The sequence below is a fragment of the Muntiacus reevesi genome, chromosome 1 (assembly GCF_963930625.1).
Source record: "Muntiacus reevesi chromosome 1, mMunRee1.1, whole genome shotgun sequence".
Taxonomy (NCBI): Eukaryota; Metazoa; Chordata; class Mammalia; order Artiodactyla; family Cervidae; genus Muntiacus; species Muntiacus reevesi.
In genome coordinates this window covers 15788640-15808819 of record NC_089249.1, presented here as the reverse complement: position 1 = coordinate 15808819, position 20180 = coordinate 15788640, and the positions used below count along the sequence as shown (strand labels likewise).

At 44.7% G+C, this 20180-nt stretch overlaps 1 protein-coding gene and 1 non-coding gene across 3 annotated transcripts in view; one reads left to right on the top strand and one right to left on the bottom strand.

The window, feature by feature from the left end:
- Nucleotides 1-20180, bottom strand: part of RFX4 (regulatory factor X4) — a 155578-nt gene that overhangs the window by 69161 nt on the left and 66237 nt on the right. The window contains exons 5-6 of one of the 2 annotated variants that reach the window (XM_065938421.1): nt 6220-6281; nt 1749-1962 (exon numbers count right to left, since the gene is read on the bottom strand). In XM_065938421.1, coding sequence (XP_065794493.1) covers nt 1749-1962; nt 6220-6281 — 276 coding nt within the window. Of the gene's footprint in view, nt 1-1748; nt 1963-3534; nt 3630-6219; nt 6282-20180 lie in introns of those variants that run through there. The other variant, XM_065938422.1, reaches the window with a different exon arrangement.
- TRNAY-GUA (transfer RNA tyrosine (anticodon GUA)) lies at nt 8523-8593 on the top strand. The gene has a single exon. It is a non-coding gene; the product is annotated as a tRNA-Tyr (tRNA).

The window sequence follows — 20180 nt, the reverse complement described above, 5'->3', positions numbered from 1 at the left end:
GTGTGTGAGTGTGGTGTGTGTGTGTGTGGTGTGTGTGAGTATTGTGTGTGTGGTGTGTGTGTGTGTGTTGAAGATGAGTGTGGTGCATGTGAATGTGGTATGTGTGTGAATGGGGTGTGTGATTGTGGTGTGTGAGTGTGGTGTGTGTGGGTGTGGTGTGTGAGAGCGTGGTGTGTGTGGTGTGTGAGAGCGTGGTGTGTGTGGTGTGTGTGAGCGTGGTGTGTGTGGTGTGTGTGAGTGTGGTGTGTGTGTGGTGTGTGTGTGTGTGGTGTGTGTGACTGTGGTGTATGTGTGTGGTGTGTGTGTGTGGTGTGTGTGAGTGTGGTGTGTGAGTGTGGTGTGTGTGAGTGTGGTGTGTGTGTGGTGTGTGTGTGTGTGGTGTGTGTGACTGTGGTGTATGTGTGTGAGTGTGGTGTGTGTGGTGTGTGTGAGTGTGGTGTGTGTGGTGTGTGTGAGTGTGGTGTGTGTGTGGTGTGTGTGTGTGTGGTGTGTGTGACTGTGGTGTATGTGTGTGGTGTGTGTGTGTGGTGTGTGTGAGTGTGGTGTGTGAGTGTGGTGTGTGTGAGTGTGGTGTGTGTGTGGTGTGTGTGTGTGTGGTGTGTGTGACTGTGGTGTATGTGTGTGGTGTGTGTGTGTGGTGTGTGTGAGTGTGGTGTGTGAGTGTGGTGTGTGTGAGTGTGGTGTGTGTGTGGTGTGTGTGTGTGTGGTGTGTGTGACTGTGGTGTATGTGTGTGGTGTGTGTGTGTGGTGTGTGTGAGTGTGGTGTGTGAGTGTGGTGTGTGTGAGTGTGGTGTGTGTGTGGTGTGTGTGTGTGTGGTGTGTGTGACTGTGGTGTATGTGTGTGGTGTGTGTGTGTGGTGTGTGTGAGTGTGGTGTGTGAGTGTGGTGTGTGTGAGTGTGGTGTGGGTGTGATGTGTGTGTGTGTGGTGTGTGCGGGTGTGGTGTGTGAGAGCGTGGTGTGTGTGGTGTGTGAGTGTGGTGTGTGTGAGTGTGGTGTGGGTGTGATGTGTGTGTGTGTGGTGTGTGTGTGTGTGGTGTGAGAGTGTGGTGTGTGTGGGTGTGGTGTGTGAGAGCGTGGTGTATGTAGTGTGTGTGAGTGTGGTGTATGTGTGGTGTGTGTGGGTGTGGTGTGTGTGATTGTGGTGTATGTGTGTGGTGTGTGCGGGTGTGGTGTGTGAGAGCATGGTGTGTGTGGTGAGTGTGAGTGTGGTGTGTGTGGTGTGTGAGAGTGTGGTGTGTGTGAGTGTGGTATGTGAGAGTGTGGTGTGTGTGTGGTGTGGGTGTGGTGTGTGTGTGGTGTGTGTGTGATGTGTGTAGGTGTGGTGTGTGTGAGTGTGGTGTGTGTGTGGTGTATGTGTGTGGTATGTGTGTGGTGTGTGTGAGTGTGGTGTGTGTGGTGTGTATGTGTGTGGTGCATGTGTGTGGTGTGTGTGAGTGTGGTGTATGTGTGTGTGGTGTGTGTGTGGTGTGTGTGAGTGTGGTGTGTGTGGTGTGTATGTGTGTGGTGTGTGTGGGTGTGGTGTGTGAGAGTGTGGTGTATGTGTGTGGTGCATGTGTGTGGTGTGTGAGAGTGTGGTGTATGTGTGTGGTGCGTGTGTGTGGTGTGTGAGAGTGTGGTGTGTGGTGTGTGTGATGTGTGTGAGTGTGGTGTGTGTGTGTGGTGCGTGTGTGTGGTGTGTGTGAGTGTGGTGTGTTTGTGAGAGAGAGAGAGAACCCACCCACTCCAGCAGTCCTGCAGGTGTGCTCACCTTCTCCTCTGGCAGACTGGCCGGTAGATTTAGATCTTTGACATTCGGAAATTCTGGCAGCAGTGTTCCAAGTTTGGACCGGGGTGAATACGCCACTGTCTGCTTGCTCACTTCTTTCTTGCCTGTCTCGCTCACCCAGGCAGCTCCTTTCTTGGAATACATCACATCATAATATTGGGAGCTTTCCTTCACTGCGATGCCATAGTAATGGTACCTGGGCCGTAAAAAAAGAGAGAGAGAGAAACCCACGTGTACCCTTATCAACTGGGGGATCTTAAGCCACTGGAGCCCAAGGCCAATGATGGCTTGGACCCATCCTCCCTGAACTAAAACAGTTAACTTCCTTGTCAGGCTCAACATCTTAGAAATCTAGAATTAAAACAAAGTTCCATGTTGCCAGCCGTCAATCAGACAGGTAAAAATAACCAGAATTGCCTCCTACAGACAATGTTAAGTCAAATACTTTGCAAAGCAGAAAGTGGGATGAAAAAATTTCCATTTGTACTTAATCTCTTGTATCAGAGGCACAGCGTCTGAATGTCCCCCTCTGCAAAGACCCAAGAAGACGAGGGTGTTCATGGCTGCCAACTGTACCAACAACAAAAATTCATTTGGCCTATGTTTTTCTTAATCAATAAATAGCAGTCTTAAACAACTGTATCTAAAAAGATAAATTCAGTGTTTCAGTTGACACTGAATGGAAAACAAAGACCAGAGCCTCTTATTAACTCAGGAAGGGCTTAATAATAGTAATGTTTTCAATTAACACTAATGAGGCTGCATTTTGCTTGGATTTTAGCGACGATCTATCCAGCACTCATGGTGTGCTAGGCACTTTGGCAAATGCTTTCCCTACAGTTATTTGTAAAATAATGCTATGAAGTGGAGATTATTATAACCTTTCTACAGATGAGAATTGGAGGCAAGAAAGCTTAAGTAATTTGCTCAAGGCCATACAGCTGTTTAGGGGAGGAAGTGGGTCGGTCTGACCAGAGAGCCACTGTGCTGCACTAAGGAAACACAGTTACAAACTTGATGTTTGTCAGACCCTCTTATGGAACATAATAAAAATACAGATTCTAAGGCCCCTTCCCAGAACAGGGGCTGGGGCCCTGGAATCAGCACTGAGACAAACCACAGACAATTTTCGTGCACATCCCTCTGGGATCCACAAGCCTGCTGGGTGTGGCCCTGCAGGACAGTCCTGGCTCGATGAGACTATCGTTATCTTCTATTTGTAATGCACTCGCTAACAAGGTGCTAAGTGCTTTACACACATTACCTGATTTCATCTCACAAAACCCCTGGGAGGCTGGAACTGATTAATATCCCCATATTACAGACTAGGAAACTAAGACCCAGAGAACTTAAGACATCCAAGATTATCCAGTGAGTAAGCAGTAGAGGCAGGATTTGAACCTCTAAAGGTGCTTTTCACCACTAAGCCAGTGATTCTCAAACTTTACTAATGAGAAGAATCACCTAGAAAACATATTAAAATACAGACTCCCAGGTCCCACCCCCAGAGATTCTCATTTAGCAGGTCCAGGGTCATTTTGTGCAATCACATGACAATATTAATGTAAGTAATTCTGGACCTCGATTTCAGAAGTGCTGTATAATGTGTTAACTACTCTTTTCTACTAGTAGCGACTTGGTGGTGATAGCCAGGAAATAACCAAAGGAGAAAACACTGTGAGTTCTGGGACAGCCTTCCCGGGGAGGGGAGAGCTGAGCAAACAGGTAACCTTCCCCCACCCCCCAAAGCCCCCTCCACTCCGGATACCATTCTGTGATACTTCTGCTGAGTGGGCATCCCGCCTCTATCTGAATGCCTGCTGGGATGAAGAACTCGGACCCTCCAAAGGCAGGCCAGTTCATTTTAGGTCAGTATAGTGACCAGAAAGTTCTTCCTTATGTTGAGCTGATTTCTATCTTCTGTGCCTTCTACTTGCCAACTGTCATAACTGCCTTTCCACCTGGAAGGCACTCCTTTGGTGGGTGGGGTGGGGGAGTTCCGTTTGCTCTGGGAGCCCTTCCAGGTGGGAAGGTAGTTATGACACGCCTCCCTAACTTTACAAAGTCCACCCTTATTCTTTCTTAAGCTCAGGATGGTAATAGCGTATTAAGATCAGACCACTTCTTGATTTTTCAGAGTACACTGCTAGAATTGCCAACTGTAGTGAAGCTAGTGACGCTAGTGCTCTGATCACTTCCCAAGTTTTTATTTCAGGTCTGTAAGTTTTTTATTTCAGGTCAACACACTCTCCACCAGCACACCACCCCCCACCCATTTAGTCTGTCCAGGTAAATTTGCTGAGGGATCTTCGCTATAAGGGGCTTCCCTGGTGGCTCAGTGGTAAGGAATCTGCCTGCAATGCAGGAGCCACAGGAGACTCGGGTTTGATCCCTGGGTTGGGAAGATACCCTGGAGGAGGGCATGGCAACCTACTCAGTATTCCTCCCTAGAGAATCCCAAGGACAGAAGAGCCTGGTAGGTTATAGTCTATAGGATTGCAAAGAGTCAGACATGACTGTCTCTATAAGGCCAAGTGCCCTGTTGGAGACTAGAGCTTCTTATTACCTTTCAGTTGGTTGGAGGTGTGACCAACCTTGGAGGATGCATATGGAGGGGATACAATGAAACTGAAGTTTTAAAGATATTGCCCCATTTGCCAACCTCTAGGTCAAAGAAAAAGAAAACATAAAACAAAAGCAGGCTCTTACATGTAGACAGAATGAAACTTTCTCCAAGTTTATGTAGGATGGGAAAATTTTCTCTTCTATCTTTACTATTTTTATTGCCTATTTTACCATGTATCTATCATTACTATCTACTTAAACTCTTTTATCTCAGAAATGTGCAGCAATGTATTGGAGCCAGTGATGCTAAAAAGACCATGGGCTGGAGAAAAAAATAATTCCTTTCCATTCATTCAATAGCCTTCCAACCATCCACTTATCTGTAGATTGAATTGCCCTTGTGTGCCAACCACGTGCTCACCAGCAAACAAGAAAGAAAGAATCTGGGTTTTCTACTCCATACTCTTACCAGGGCTGAAAACTCATTTTAAACAAATACTTGAATTCTTCAGTATGAATGAAATTTGTTCTTCAGAGGAGTCACCCTGAAAAATTATTAGAAATTTATTCCAAAATACCCCTTGTTCAAAATTTTTCTCTTTGAAAATTGCCCCCAGAACTTCTGAGCCACATTCAAAAAAAAATTAGTCTCATTTGATTTTCAGACCTTTACTAAAAAGGGTTTCCCTAGTTTGATCATCTACTTTCCACATTGTTTATCCAACTTGGCTCCAAAGTTAAACCTACCCTCGGAGGGTAGGAATGTGCTGCCCAGGGATAGCTGGGGGCTGGGATGAGGGGGACAATATTGGAAACGCTGCTTCTGAAGCACTTTAAGTGACAAGTCTTACAAGTCCTATATGTGGTTGTTGTGTTTTAATAAAAAGTTTCATTATTTTAAAAGTCAGTGTGTGTTGATCTGCCACCCAACATGGTCAAAGTGTTTAGAAATGCTGCATGATACCTACGGGAGTCACCAGGTATAATTAGCATAATAAAGGTTCTGACAAATCCTGCATAAAGGAACCTGTTTAGTTCAGAGCTTACCAAACTTTCATGGTCAACAGACCTTCTTCACGGAACACCTAGTCACTTCCAATAGTATTTTGAAATACCCTTTGAAATGAGCCTTTATAAATCTAGATTTTCGTGAAGCCTGGTTAGGATAGGCAGAGATTCCCTTCCCATTGACTCTCACCTGGGAGACAGACGTCTGCACAGCCTTATCACTCCTCGGGTCACCTCCTTAGTAAGGCCTTCCTAGGCTACCCTTTCTAGACCAGGCCACCCTTTTGTTATTCCCTAGGGCAACCCCCTTCACAATCTAATGATATTTTTGTATATGTGTCTTCCCCTGGAGAATATTTGCTCCATCCAGGAATGCAGGGACCTGTCTGCTCATGTGTCCCCAGCACTTAGCACCATTATCTGACAGCAAAAAATGAGAAGCAAATATTGGAGGGTTGGTTGACAGGATGGGTGACTGGGAAGCAGGATGCCTGGGCACCACAGCATCTTTTGGCCCATCTCCCTTGCAGGGATTGGTATGTGTTGCTTCTCTGGCTGACTGGATTCTGTGAGAGTACAGAGTTTGCTGGTCAAAACAATCCAAGTAACCTGGAAACTGGTCAAAAGACCACAAGGTGCTCTTTTAGAAGATGCTAAAACTACTTCACATAAACACCTACAGGCAGGGTGGCATCAAGTCGGATTCCTTAAAGCAGCTGGTCTTTGGACAGCATCTCTGTTAGGGCTCCTGGGAGAGGGGGCCACTCCCACCAGGCACAGACTTCTCCCCAGACTGAGCTCAGGATGAGAGGCCCGGAGTTTGGGTCTCTGGAGGCCCATGGACGCGCGCTCTGCAGGTGGAAAGGCCGTCGGTACTTACTTTGACTGTCCGCGGGTCCCGAGTCTCCTGGTGGTTAACTGAGGAAACTGCTGCCTTATGATCTGCAAGTCAACACAAGAATCAGTTACCCATTGGAAAAGGCTGGGAGTACAGTGATGGGGTTTACAAACAGCAATCTAAAGAACAGAGAAAAACGTGGACCCTGGGCTGGAGGAAAACGTGGACCCTGGGTTGCAATGAGGGAGTCTGACAGGCCCCCTGAGAAGACCACAGGTGTCGGGGGGGTCAGGAAGAGACCACCTGAGTGATGCAGGGGCTCTGGACCCTGAGAGGGTCTCACTTGGCTGCTCTGGGCTTCCCTTCCTGCTCACAACGAAGGCAGTGTACACATTGACTCTGAGTCTGTCTCTCCACTGTTTACAGCCCTCCAAGGATGGCTTCCAATGCACCTGAACCAACCCCCACCTCAGCCTCTGTAGCTTGGGTTTACCTCCTGGCCTTCCTCTCTTCTGACTCTCACTGGATCCCAGTCACACTGAATTTCTTTTTTTCCCCCTTATTTCTGAAACATGGCAGGCTTTCTCCCCATTGGGGGCCCTGGTACTGCAGTTCCTTCTGGCTGGAATACAATTTCACCCAGTTCAGTTCAGTCTCTTAGTCATGTCTGACTCTCTGCAATATCATGGACTGCAGCAAGCCAGGCTTCCCTGTCCATCACCAACTCCTGAAGCTTACTCAAACTCAGGTCCATCGAGTTGGTGATGCCATCCAACAATCTCATCCTCTGTCATCCCCTTCTCCTCCCACCTTCAATCTTTCCCAGAACCAGGGTCTTTTCGAATGAGTCAGTTCTTCACATCAGGTGGTCAAAGTATTGTGGTTTCAGCTTCAGCATCAGTACTTCCAATGAATATTCAGGGCTGATTTCCTTTATGATGGACTGGTTGGATCTCCTTGCAATCCAAGGAACTCTCAAGAGTCTTCTCCAACACCACAGTTCAAAAGCATCAATTCTTCAGTGCTCAACTTTCTTTATAGTTTAATTCTCACATCCATACATGACTACTAGAAAAACCATAGATTTGACTACATGGACCTTTGTGGGCAAAGTAATGTCTCTACTTTTTAATATGCTCTCTAGGTTGGTCATAGCTTTTCTTCCAAGGAGTAAGCATCTTTTAATTTCATGGCTGCAGTCACCATCTGCAGTGATTTTGGAGCCTAAGAAAATAAAGTCTCTCACTGTTTCCACTGTTTCCCCTTCTATTTGCCATGAAGTGATGAGACCAGATGCCATGATCTTAGTTTTCTGAATGGTTTTTCAAGCCAGCTTTTTTCACTCTCCTCTTTCACTTTCATCAAGAGGCTCTTTAGTTCTTCTTTGCTTTCTGCCATACGGGTGGTGTCATCTGTGTATATGAGGTTATTGATATTTCTCCTGGCAATCTTGATTCCAGCTTGTGCCTTGAGATTCCCCATTTCTTGAGATTCTTCTTGCCTTGAATACCCCATTTTACCCAGATCCTCACAATATTAGCTCCTTCTCCTACAACATTCGGGCCTCTGGACCAGGTCCTTCTGCCTATGCCGTCTCTGCCCAGCAGTTGCAGAGTAACACAAGCAGACACCTTCCACCCCCATCATGAGACCCTGCTTTCCTCTTTTCTCTCATTTTGAACTCTCTGAAGTTGTCTTGAGCTCTTATCCTCTGAGTACTTATCTTACATCTCCTTCCACTTGAGTACAAGCTCCTTGAGGGCAGGGACCTGCTCAGGCCACAGGCAAAGAGAGCTCAATCTGTGTTTGTTGAATGAAGGCATGAAGCCCAACTCCGGGAGTCTGGAGAACCTCCTTTGCTCATTTGCCTAGTGGACAATGCAAATTGCTGCTGCCTAGGACAACTACAAGGATTTGCCAGAAATCTAGGAGGAGGGGCCATCTGCCAAGGTGAAAACACAACCAATTCGCATCTTTCTTGGTGTTTAGAGCAATGACGTTTGTGAACAGGCAGGATTGTGAAGGGGTTCTGAGCAAAGATTTTGGAGTTAGATTGCCTGGAATAGATCAGAGCTCAGCCATTTGTTATCTAGGGCCCTCTGGCAAGTTATTTAACATTCAAATAACTCAGCTTCCTCATTTATAAAATTGAAATGATAATAACCCCACAGAAAATCTTTGTGAAAATCTAAAACATAAACATATAAATAATTTGCAAGAGTGCCTGGCACTTAGTAAGTGAACAATAAACATTATTCATTATTACCAGTGATTATCTTGATGGTTCATTCATTCTGTTTCATTTCCAGGGGCTTTTAAGTCTAGCCACATTCTTTTAACTCCCTTCCTGGCTGGCTCAGCGGTAAAGAATCTGCCTGTAATGCAGGAGGCCCAGGTTCGATCTCTGGGTCAGGAAGATCTCCTGGAGAAGGGAATGGCAACCCATTCCAGTATTCTTGCTTGAAAGTGAAAGTGTTAGTTACTCAGTCATACCTGACTCTTTGTGACCCCATGGACTGCAACCTGCCAGACTCCTCTGTCCATGGAATTCTCTTGGCAAGAATACTGAAATTCTTGCTTGGAAAATTCCAAAGAGTCGGACAAGATTGAGCAACTAACACTTTCATTTTCCCTTCTAATACAATATCGTGCAGGCAAGCATGGTCAGAGAGAGCAAGTCTGCACACTGTCCTTCATGAGAGATGTTGCTGGTTTTCCACTAGCAGGGCATGAACTATGAGCATCTTTTCATTCATGTCTGTTGGTCCACTCACACCCTCTTCCACCTACATTGATTCACTCATTGATTGATTTGCTCATTCATTCAACAAACATTTACTGTGGTCCTATGTGAACCTGGACTCACTATCTAACCTCTCGGTGCCTTAGTCTCCTCCTCCCAGCATCTGAGGACTCGGGGTCTTCTGTAGTTCTTCCCTCATCAGAGGGATAGATCTTGGTGGCCCCAACTGAATCGGCATCAGCAGGGTGGAAAGAAGTGGAGAAATTAGAGAGAAATTGAAAATCTGGAATAGACAGCATGAAGGTTGATTATTTCTGTATATCAGGAAGCTGCTGTCTCCAGGGTAGAGAATGGATGGCACAGCAATTCTTTATTTGAAAAGGGATGATAAAAGCTGAAATCCTCACAAGGATAGTTAGAGAATCTAATAAGATAACATCATGATACCACTTTTGGAAGTAAGAAAAAGGGCTTCTAAGAGGTTATCTTGTAGTGATGATACAGAACAAAGCGATGCAGTAATTCTCTGAATTCTTTAAGGGTGTCACTTTTGAGACAACACATCCCTGGTTTCTTTAATCTCAACTCCTGTAAACCAAGGATGTGAGCTTCTCACTTTGTCTACATCTCTCTCAAATTGTTGTGACCCATACATTCCCAAAATATGAAACCCCTGATTCAAAAAGATACACGCACTTCAATGTTCATAGCAGCAGTATTTACATTAGCAAAGACACGGAAACAACACAAGCACCCACCCACAGATGATTGACACAGATGATTGATTTAAGAAGATATAGTGTATATACAATGGGATATTACTCAGTTATGAAAAAGAATGAAATACTGCCATGTGCAACAACATGGATGGACTTAGAGATTATTGTACTAAATGAAGTGAATCAAAGACAAATGTTATACAATATCATATGATATTACCTATAAGTGGAATCTGAAAACAGTACAAATGAACTTATTTACATTACAGAAACTAAGATTGAAAACAAATGTATGGTTTGGAATGGGGAGGCATAAATTAGGAATATGGGATGAACAGATGTGTAGTATCATACATAAAATAGCTAAATAGCAAGGATTTACTGTATAACACAAGAAACTTTATTTAATATCTTATAATAAACTATAACTGTGAACTGTGGTGTTGGAGAAGTTGGATTTGTATGTGGTGTTGGAGAAGTTGGAGAAGTGTGGTGTTGGAGAAGACTCTTGAGAGTCCCTTGGACTGCAAGGAGATCCAACCAATCAGTTCTAGAGGAAATCAGTCCTGAATATTCATTGGAAGAACTGATGCTGAAGCTCCAATACTTTGACCACCTGAATCAAAGAACTGACTCATTTGAAAAGACTCTGATTCTGGGAAAGATTGAAGGTGGGAGGAGAAGGGGACGACAGAGGATGAGATGATTGGATGGCTTCACCGACTCAATGGAGATGAGTTTGAGCAAGCTTCAGGAGTTGGCGATGGACAGGCAAGCCTGGCATGCTGCAGTCAGTGGATGCAAAGAGTAGGACATGACTGAGGGACTGAACTGAAATGAATTGAATAAACTATAATGGAGAATAATCTGAAAATACATATTATATATATATATATATATATATATATATATATATACACAAACATATCTGAATCACTTTACTGGACACCTAATACTAACACAGTATTATAAATAAACTATTTTTGTTGTTGTTCAGTCGCCAAATCAATCTGACTCCTTGGGACCCCAAGGACTGTAGCACACCTGGCTTCTTTCTCCCTCACCATTCCCCCGAGTTTGCCCAACTATATCTCAATTTTTGCCACCCAGGGAAATGTAGCACTAAGCATGGTTTGACCCCATGACACTTTGTTTCTCATGCAGCCTAAGACCACACCAAGGTTTGGTGGCCTCATCTCCTTGGGTCACTTATATTAACTCTGGCCCAGGATGCCCTCCAGACCTTCACCACATGACTGGTTTCAGAGCCAAGATGTGAAGCAGCTGTTCCTAGGGTACAATACAGAGCAGCTATAGACATGCCAGCAGAGATGGAGAGAAAAGTATAGGGAGGATAAAGACAGATGCACATGTTCTTCACATTAGTTAAAAGTGGGCTGTGATCTGGGTTCTGAGTTTTCTATGTACTCAAGCAAAGAAAGTAGATACAGTCAAGTTAGTTAGTCCAGTATACATAAGATGTTGTTGTTTAGTAGCTACAGGTTTGACTCTTTTTTTATTTCATGGACTATAGTCTGCCAGGCTCCTCTGTCCATCGAATTTCCCAGGCAAGAAAACTGGAGTGGGCTACCATGCCCTCCTTCAAGGGGTCTTCCTGACTCAGGGATCGAACTCAGGTCTCCTTTATTGGTAGGTGGATTCGTTACCGCTGAGCCACCATGGAAGCCCACCCATAAGATAAATGCATATCAGTTGCTTAGGAAAAGCAGAGATTTTTTATTTTTCAGTCTGGGAAATTTTTCTATGCAATGGGCACAACAGTAAGATGCCGTGTTTAAAAATGCTCTGATATTAGCAGACAATTTGAAAACAATGATACCGAGTCCTGTCAAGGGTGTGGTAGAACTAAAAAGCTCATAGATTGCTGATGACATTGGTTATTAGAACAAGCCTTCTGAGAAGCATTTTTACCAATAAATATCAAAATATTCATTCTTTTTATTCTACTAATTTCAAGGAAAAAAGCTAAAATAAGGGAAAGCTCTGTGCAGGGCAAATAATGAGAGTGGAAAACTGGAAACAATGGAAATGTACAATGACAGGGAACTGGCTAAATAAATGATTGCATATCCACCCAAAAGAATATTATGGTAACAAAATCTATGCTATGACACAGAAAATGCTTATGACATAATGTTAACTGAAACAGCAGGCATCAAACTTTATGCTAGGGTTGTAGTTAATTTTTGTACAAATATAGGAATGAAAACATAAAAATGGATATTTGTCAGGGTAGCAGGATGGTGGGGAGAATAAAAGATTTTTGTATAATACGTTGTATACAAAATCAACTCTTTTTGGGAAATAGAAAAGAATTTTTCTTCCTAGAAATATTCTGAATTGACAAGGAAGTTCAAGATATTCTTGAAGGAAGCATAAAAAATCTATAAGAATGTTATACTGGTTGTTTTTCTTTTGAAAAAATAGATCACTCCCTACAGACAATATGTAGTTTTTTTGTTTTTTGTTTTTTTTGACTGATAGGCTTGATTCTTACTTGATTTAAGAGAATGGGCAGAATCGTGAAATCTTTTTAAATGTTTATCCAAATGGTGTGTAACATAATGTCCACAAGCAAACAGCAGTGCCTGGCTCTCGGCCCCTAGATTCTGGTTCGGAGACATGCCTGGAGGCATAGGGAAATGAGAACAGGCCTTCAGGAGGCCCTGTTCTTGTCCTGCCTTTGTGTGGCAAGAAAACGTATAACCAGTTGTGTATGTGATTTTTTGCATTAGGTTCTTGAGGAACTATCAAGTCATGGAACAGGAACTATAAATTCACAATCAATTTAACTTATAATTTCCTCCAGAGCCAGTGGGTTTTATTTACTCCTTTTGAAATATGTGTAGATATTGAGGGCTTCCCTGGTGAATCAGCTGGTAAAGAATCTGCCTGCAATGCAGGAGACCCTGGTTTGAGTACTACGTTGATTTCCTGGAGAAGGGATAGGCTACTGATTCCAGTATTCCTGGGCTTACCAGGTAGCTCAGCTGGTAAAGAATCTGCCTGCACTGTGTGAAATCTGGGTTCGATCCCTGGGTTGAGAAGATCCCCTGGAGAAGGGAAAGGCTACCCACTCTAGTGTTCTGGCCTGGAGAATTCCATGGGGTTGCAAGGATTCGGACACAACTGAGTGACTTTCACTTTCACTTTTCCCTGGTGGCTCAGTGGTAAAGAATCTACCTGTCAATATAGGAAATGCAGGTTCAATCTCTGGGTCGGGAAGATCCCCTGGAGAAGAGAATGGCAACCCACTCCAGTATTCTTACCTGGGAAGTCCCATGGACAGAGGAGTCTGGTGGGCTACAGTCAATGGGGTTGCAAAAGAATCAGACATCACTTAGGGACTAAACAACAACAACAGTACACACAGTTTCACCATCACTGAGATCAGCGTCACCCTTCGCTGAGTCACCTAGCGAAGCAGGACAGACCACTCTCTCCCCAGCACTGCACAACCCCTCTCCTGTTGGTTCTGCCCAAGACATCCAGTCGATTTCAGCCACTTCTTTTGAGGCCCTGCTACAGCTACAGCTCCTGTGATCTTTCACCTGGACCACAGACCCAACTTCCTAACTGGCTTCCCTGTCTCCAGGATTGCTGCCCCGTCTCCGCATTTGCTGCCCCACCAGCAGGATCTTTCTAAAAGCCAAGTGCGATCACTTCATTTCCTTGTAGAAAACAGTGGGCGCCTCCTCGCTACCCACACTGGAGAAAATGCCAGCATCCACAGGCTAGCCCAGCATGCCCTCTGTGACCTCCCCTAGCCCAGCTCCCAGCCTCAAATCTGGCCTTTTCCCCAATGTGCTCCCTGAGCTTCAGGGACATGCTGATTCCTCTGTCTGGAATGCCAAACCCATCTTTTTCCCCAGTCGCCCCAAGGAGCTCCTCTTTCTCTGAGCCTCCCCCACTTCCCCTGGGGCCCTACTCATGAACCCTTAGATGCCCCCTGCCTCTCTTTTCCTAGTAAGCTGGGAAGCAGTAGGACACGGAAGTGAGTTGGTTAAGCACACAGGCAAGTCGTAGCTCAGGCACTGTGCCCATCACTCTGTACATATTATCTCAGTCAGTCATTACAAGCCAGGTTCCTTTGCTATTTCCTCTGTACAGATGAGTAAACTGGAGCGTGGAGAGGCTAAGTAACCCACACAAAGCCACGCAGCTCACAAGGTGCAGACCTGGGATGTGAACGCACCTAGTCTGGTACAACACTCAACCACAGAGTACGGTTCCCTCTGGATGAATGAGAGTGCCCCAAAGCCCCGCATGCCTTCTTTTCACAGAATCTTGTCTTTCTTTTATGTCATATTCCTGCATTTGTTCATGCAGGTGTGTTGGAGGAAGGAAATGATTTCTTGTTCCCATCTATACTGCCAGGAAGGTTTCTTTCTTCAGTTCCCCCCAACTCTGACTCTCTTGGAAATGTTCTGGTGGCCTCTGCTATGAGCACCATCTGAGAGCACCGCCCCCTAAAAGGCGGGAAAGGTGGGAAACTTTGGAGAGGACTGGCATCAGCAGGCAGACTGTGGTCTCCTCCCGGGTTGAATCTACCCACAGCCAGTAGAGAGGAAATCCAGCGACTAAACACTCCTTCTGCTTGATGAAAATACTAACAAAGTAAAAAGTCCTTCCATTTGGATTAAACAGGTCCCCAGGAGCATTTGGATTATGGTCAGAGGTTCATGACATTGTACAGGAGGCAGTGATCAATACCATCCCCAAGAAATAGAAAAGCAGAAAGGCAAATGGGTGTCTGAGGAGGCCTTATGAATAGCTGAGAAAATACGAGAAGCAAAAGGCAAAGGAGAAAAGGAAAGATATTCCCATCTGAGTATAGAATTCCAAAGAATAGCAAGGAGAGATAAGAAAGCCTTCTTCAGTGATCAAGGCAAAGAAATAGAGGAAAACAATAGAATGGGAAAAAGACTAGAGATCTCTTTAAGAAAATTAGAGATACCAAGGGAACAATTTCATGCAAAGATGGGTACAAAAAAGGACAGAAACATAATGGACCTAACAGAAGCAGAAGATATTAAGAAGAGATGGCAAGAATATACAGAAGAACTGTACAAAAAAGATCTTCATGGCCCAGGTAACCAGGATGGTGTGATCACTCACCTAGAGCTAGACAACCTGGAGTGTGGACAAGTGGGTCTTAGGAAGCATCACTATGAACAAAGCTAGTGGAGGTGATGGAATTCAGGCTGAGCTATTTCAAATCCTAAAAGATGATGCTGTTAAAATGTTGCACTCAATATGCCAGCAAATTTGGGAAACTCAGCAGTGGCCCCAGGACTGGAAAAGGTCAGTTTTCATTCCAATCCCAAAGAAGGGCAATGCCAAAGAATGTTCAAACTACCACACAATTGCACTCATCTCACACACTAGCAAAGTAATGCTCAAAATTCTCCAAGCCAGTGTTCAACAGTCCATGAACCGAGAACTTTCAAATGTTCAAGCTGGATTTAGAAAAGACAGAGGAACCAGAGATCAAATTGCCAACATCCATTGGATCATAGAAAAAGCAAGAGAGTTCAAGAAAAACATCTACTTCTGCTTTATTGACTATGCCAAAGCCTTTGACTGTGTGGATCACAGCAAACTGTGGAAAATTCTTCAAGTGATGGGAATACCAGACCACCTTATCTGTCTCCTTAGAAATCTACGTGAAGGTCAAGAAGCAACAGTTAGAACCGGACATGGACCAACAGACTGGTTCCAAATGGGCAAAGGAGTACATCAATTGTCACATACAGGAGTACTATATATTGTCACTCTGTTTATTTAACTTATATGCAGAGTACATCATATGAAATGCTGGACTGAATGAAGCACAAGCTGGAATCAAGATTGTCAGGAGAAATATCAATAACCTCAGATATGCAGATGACACCACCCTTATGACAGAAAGTGAAGAAGAACTAAAGAGCCTCTTGATGAAAATGAAAGAGGGAAAAAAAAAAAAAGAAAATGAAAGAGGAGAGTGAAAAAAGCTGGCTTGAAAACTCAACATTCAAAAAGCTAAGATCATAGCATCCGGTTCCATCACTTCATGGCAAGTAGATGGGGAAACAATGGAAACAGTGAGAGACTTTATTTTCTTGGGCTCCAAAATCACTGCAGATGGTGACTGCAGCCATGAAATTAAAAGATGCTTACTCCTTGGGAGAAAAGCTATGACTAACCTAGACAGCATATTAAAAAGCAGAGACATTACTTTGCTCACAAAGGTCCATGTAGTCAAATCTATGGTTTTTCCAGTAGTCATGTATGGATGTGAGAGTTGGACCATAAAGTAAGCTAAATGCTGAATAATTGATGCTTTTGAACTGTGGTGTTGGAAAAGACTCTTGAGAGTCCCTTGGACAGCAAGGAGATCCAACCGGTCAATCGTAAAGGAAATTAGTCCTGAATATTCATTGGAAGGACTGATGTTGAAGCTGAAACTCCAATCCTTGGGCCACCTGATGTGAAGAACTGACTCACTGGAAAAGACCCTGATGCTGGGCAAGACTGAAGGCAGGAGGAGAAGGGGACGACAGAGGATGAGATAGTTGGGTGGCACCACCGAGTCAGTGGACTTAATTAAGTTTGAGCAAGCTCCAGGAATTGGTGATGGACAGGGAAGCCTGGCATGCTGCAGTCCATGGGGTCACAAAGAGTTGGATACAACTGAGCAACTGAAGTGAACTGAAGTGAATTTACCTGCGGGGGACAACGCCGGTCAATACCTGTCTACTCAGTGGACTCCGACAATTCTCTGTGGCCATAGGCTCCTTCACCAGGAGCTCAACCCCCCTGTGCAGTACCACCTTTTCCTGCCATCGTTTCTCTTTAAACTACCTGTCATGAGCCCCATGCTCCATCCAGATCAGCCTACTGCATGTAGTTGAGTTCTCTGACTGCTTCACAGCTTTTGGGCTCCGTACCTCAGTATATTCCACCTGCACCTGTCTCTTCCTCCTCACCACTGTGCCCTCAAACCCACTACCCCACATACACCGTATGCCTCCATCACAACTTTCCTGATTCCCTGACCAGGTAAGCGCTCTTCTGTCTCCAAACTGCTGCACCTACTGCTTCCAGCCTGGGACCAAGTTCCACTCTCCCTCTGTCGTCAACATAACCTGTATCTCCATCTTTACCAGCCATGATCTCACACCTGGGTTGCTGTAACTGTCTCCTTTTGCCCCTGCTGCCAGGCACACCTCACCTTAACTACTTCTCAGTGAAGCCTCCAGACAAGTCCAAACCCACCAGTTCCTTCCTTCATTCTGGCTCATCTCTCATCTTCCTCCTCTCCTCATCCCATGAAGTATTGAAGGATATTACCACTTTTTTTTTTTTGATCAAGTAAAATTACTTTAGTTTCTGCTATACCCCACTTTTTAAAAATGTGCTAAATTGAAGAGCTAAAAAAAAAAAAATGACCTATGTCTCTTTCTTCCATTTGAACATCAGGTTTTTTCATCTATCAGATGAGGATAATAACACTTCTTCGACCTGTCTTTCAGGCTTATAGCAGGGTCCGAGAAGTTAGAGAGTGACCTAGAGGTTTGTCAGCCAGGAGGAGGAGGAACCTGGAGGCTAGAGGATCCACCTCAGTGGAATTTCACTGGCTGGACAGGTGAAGAGGTGCTGGGGAGGGTCACCTCTGCTAAAACATCTCTGCCTCCCTCATGATGTCTTCCACGAGCCATCATCCTTTTCTAGCACATTCTCTTCATTGGCAGAGGTAGCACTGTATCTTTCCATATTTTGATAGATCTTCAGAGGATTCTCAGTTAACCCAGTTTTCAGGCTTTTGTGGTATCTTGGCTCAGTGGTAAAGAATCCGTCTGCCAATGCAGGAGAAGCAGGCTCTCTCCTTGGGTCGGGAAGATCCCCTGGAGAAGGAAGTGACAACCCACTCTAGTATTCTTGCCTGGGAAATCCCATGGACAGAGAAGCCTAGCAGGGCTACAGTCTGTTGGGGGTGGGGGGGGTCACAAAAGAATCGGACATGGCTCAGTGACTAAACAACAGTATCCAAAGCCATATAGCCGCACTATTAGCATCTTTAGTTCCGTTTGTGAAAATGCTTTTTCTCTAAAAATATCTGACGGCCAAATCCTCTTCTCCAAAAAGAGAGAAAGGTCCTTTCAAATAAAGCAGGAAGAGGAGAGGAAGTCTGTTAGCAGTGGGGGGTGGGGGATGGGCGGAGGCCCCGCTGCAGCACATCGCTCTCTGCCCCACTGGAGGTCAAGACTTTTCCCACTCTGAGCAAAGAAAGCTGTTGCCGACAGCACCTCCTCCCTCCAGCCGCAACAAAAACCTGTGGGGAAGGGAGTTTGCTTTTTTTTTTTTAAGTGTTTCTTATGGGCTGAAAATTACAAATTATTCTCCTTTCCTTTCACCAAATAATCAACTGGCCCCGGAATCTGAAAGCCCAACACAATTTAGTTGGAGTCTCAAAATGCAGGGTTGGTTCAGCTCCGCTAAGGCTGTTCAGCTTTTAATTTCTGGAGCAAGGCTCAGCAAACAGTCAAACACTTTTGTGAAGCAGTGAGAGTCGAGCTTCGCTGTTTGATAAATGAGCAGACGGCAGGCAGCCCCTCTTTCTTTTTTTGTATGGATTCAATGAAGCCTGCCTAAAGAACACCACATGCTGTTCTAGCTACTGATCTAACATTCCGCGACATCCCAGTCTTCCAAATTCCCTTTAATTACTCGGGAATCCCACCCTTCGCTCTTTCAGCCTGGGCAGGCAGGGCAGGGGGCTCCCCAGGCCGGGGGTGGGAAGCGGAGAAGCTCTGGAGAGCTGTCTCTCTGGGGGCTGCTGGAAACTTTTCTTAGGAGGTGGTTGGGTTATCTCCTCCACGGGCTGTTCTTCACCCCATACAACACATCGCTTCAGGTAGAAGGAACTCAGCACACAGCGTCTCTTGACATGTGGGTGTGGTCTTTTAAGAAATATGAGCGAGTTTGGGGCAAATGTTCCTGAAATGGCATCTTTGAACCCTGGGCCTCCTTTAAGATAAGGAAGGGGAAGAGTGAGAGGAGGAACTGACACCCACACACTAGATGAAGTATTTTACTTTCAGCACTAAATTTAATCCTAAAAACCACACTGGAGGAGAACATGATGGTTCCCATTCCACAGATGAGAGATGGGGCTTTATGGTGACACAGGCTGCCTGGACTCACAGACACCAGCAAGTAGAAGAAGCAGGGATCCAGTTCCACGGTGTCTTCTGTTCATCACTTTTGCTGACACCCAAGGGAGCCAGCAAGGCATCCACTAACTGCATGAGACCTTCAGTGTCCTCTGAGCATCCCCTCAAGAGACACCTTCAGGGCTGCATACGGAAGCCACTCGGCCTCATGACTCTACAAACAGGCCTTATTTGATTTTGACCCCAAGTCATATGGTCCCGATCCAGGTTGATCTCCACACTGAGTCATCAGGATGCGCTGAGAAAAGGCTTTGGGTTATTCCCCCAAATTCAATCCACCTCAGTAAGCAAAGATTTGCCACCGACAAGAGCTAATCCGGAAGTCCCAGTGCAGTGAAGTGGAGATGCCCCCAGAGTCCGATGGAGACAAATTCATGTGTACAAAGAATCAAGTCTGCGGGAGACAGTTTTAAAACAAGAGCTGCCCATCTTATTTCAGAGGTCATTTCGGTGTGGGAAAAGAAAAGGGCCTTTTCAAATAGTACGAAATTATAAATTCAGTACAATGACAAGCTGTTCATTTACAACCACGTATTGTAGAAGTCTCAGGCCTTCTCATAAAACACACAACAATTTTTTGAACAAGAAAGAAAAAGGATTAGGGGAAGAAATTAGTTAAAAGGGATTCTAATTGTCACAACTTGACATCCGAAAGCGGGATATACATTCTCTTTGTTGACAATAGACCTTGTCCCTTTTTCAGAGAAGAAAAAATAGTCAAGCCTGGTAGTATGAATAAGTTTTCCTTAACACTTTACCTCAATGCTACCACCTTCAAATGGGTGTTTGCCAGGGTAATTTTACTGTTATAACTCTATGCATTTAACAATGTGGGGAGAAGTAGCACATTTGGGTACCAGGCACTGGAGGTTGAGGGAGGTTCTATCCTGCTGCAGGTTCCACAGGAAACTCCACAGAAGAAATTTCAAAAAATTACAAGAAACTTAAACATCTAGAGCAATGAGACAGAAATGGAATTTCAAATCATGCATACAGACTGGTGAAGAATTCCAAGAAAACTCCCAGGGCTACAAAGGTAACAATCTAACAATCTGTCGCCCCTTGATAAGTACTGTGGATAACAATTCCAGGAAGTCCAAAAATCCATATGTGAGTCCAACATTGTCCTTAGGCTGATGGGATGATGTGTCATGTGTGTGAGGGTGAAAGGAAACACTCATCATACACTGACTTAGCTAGAATGAGGTGAGTTACATAAGATAAGGTTAAGTCAAAAATGGAATAATTCTGAAGACGATAATAAGAGAGGGTGAGGGTGGTGAAGGTAGCATGTGTGCAATGTAA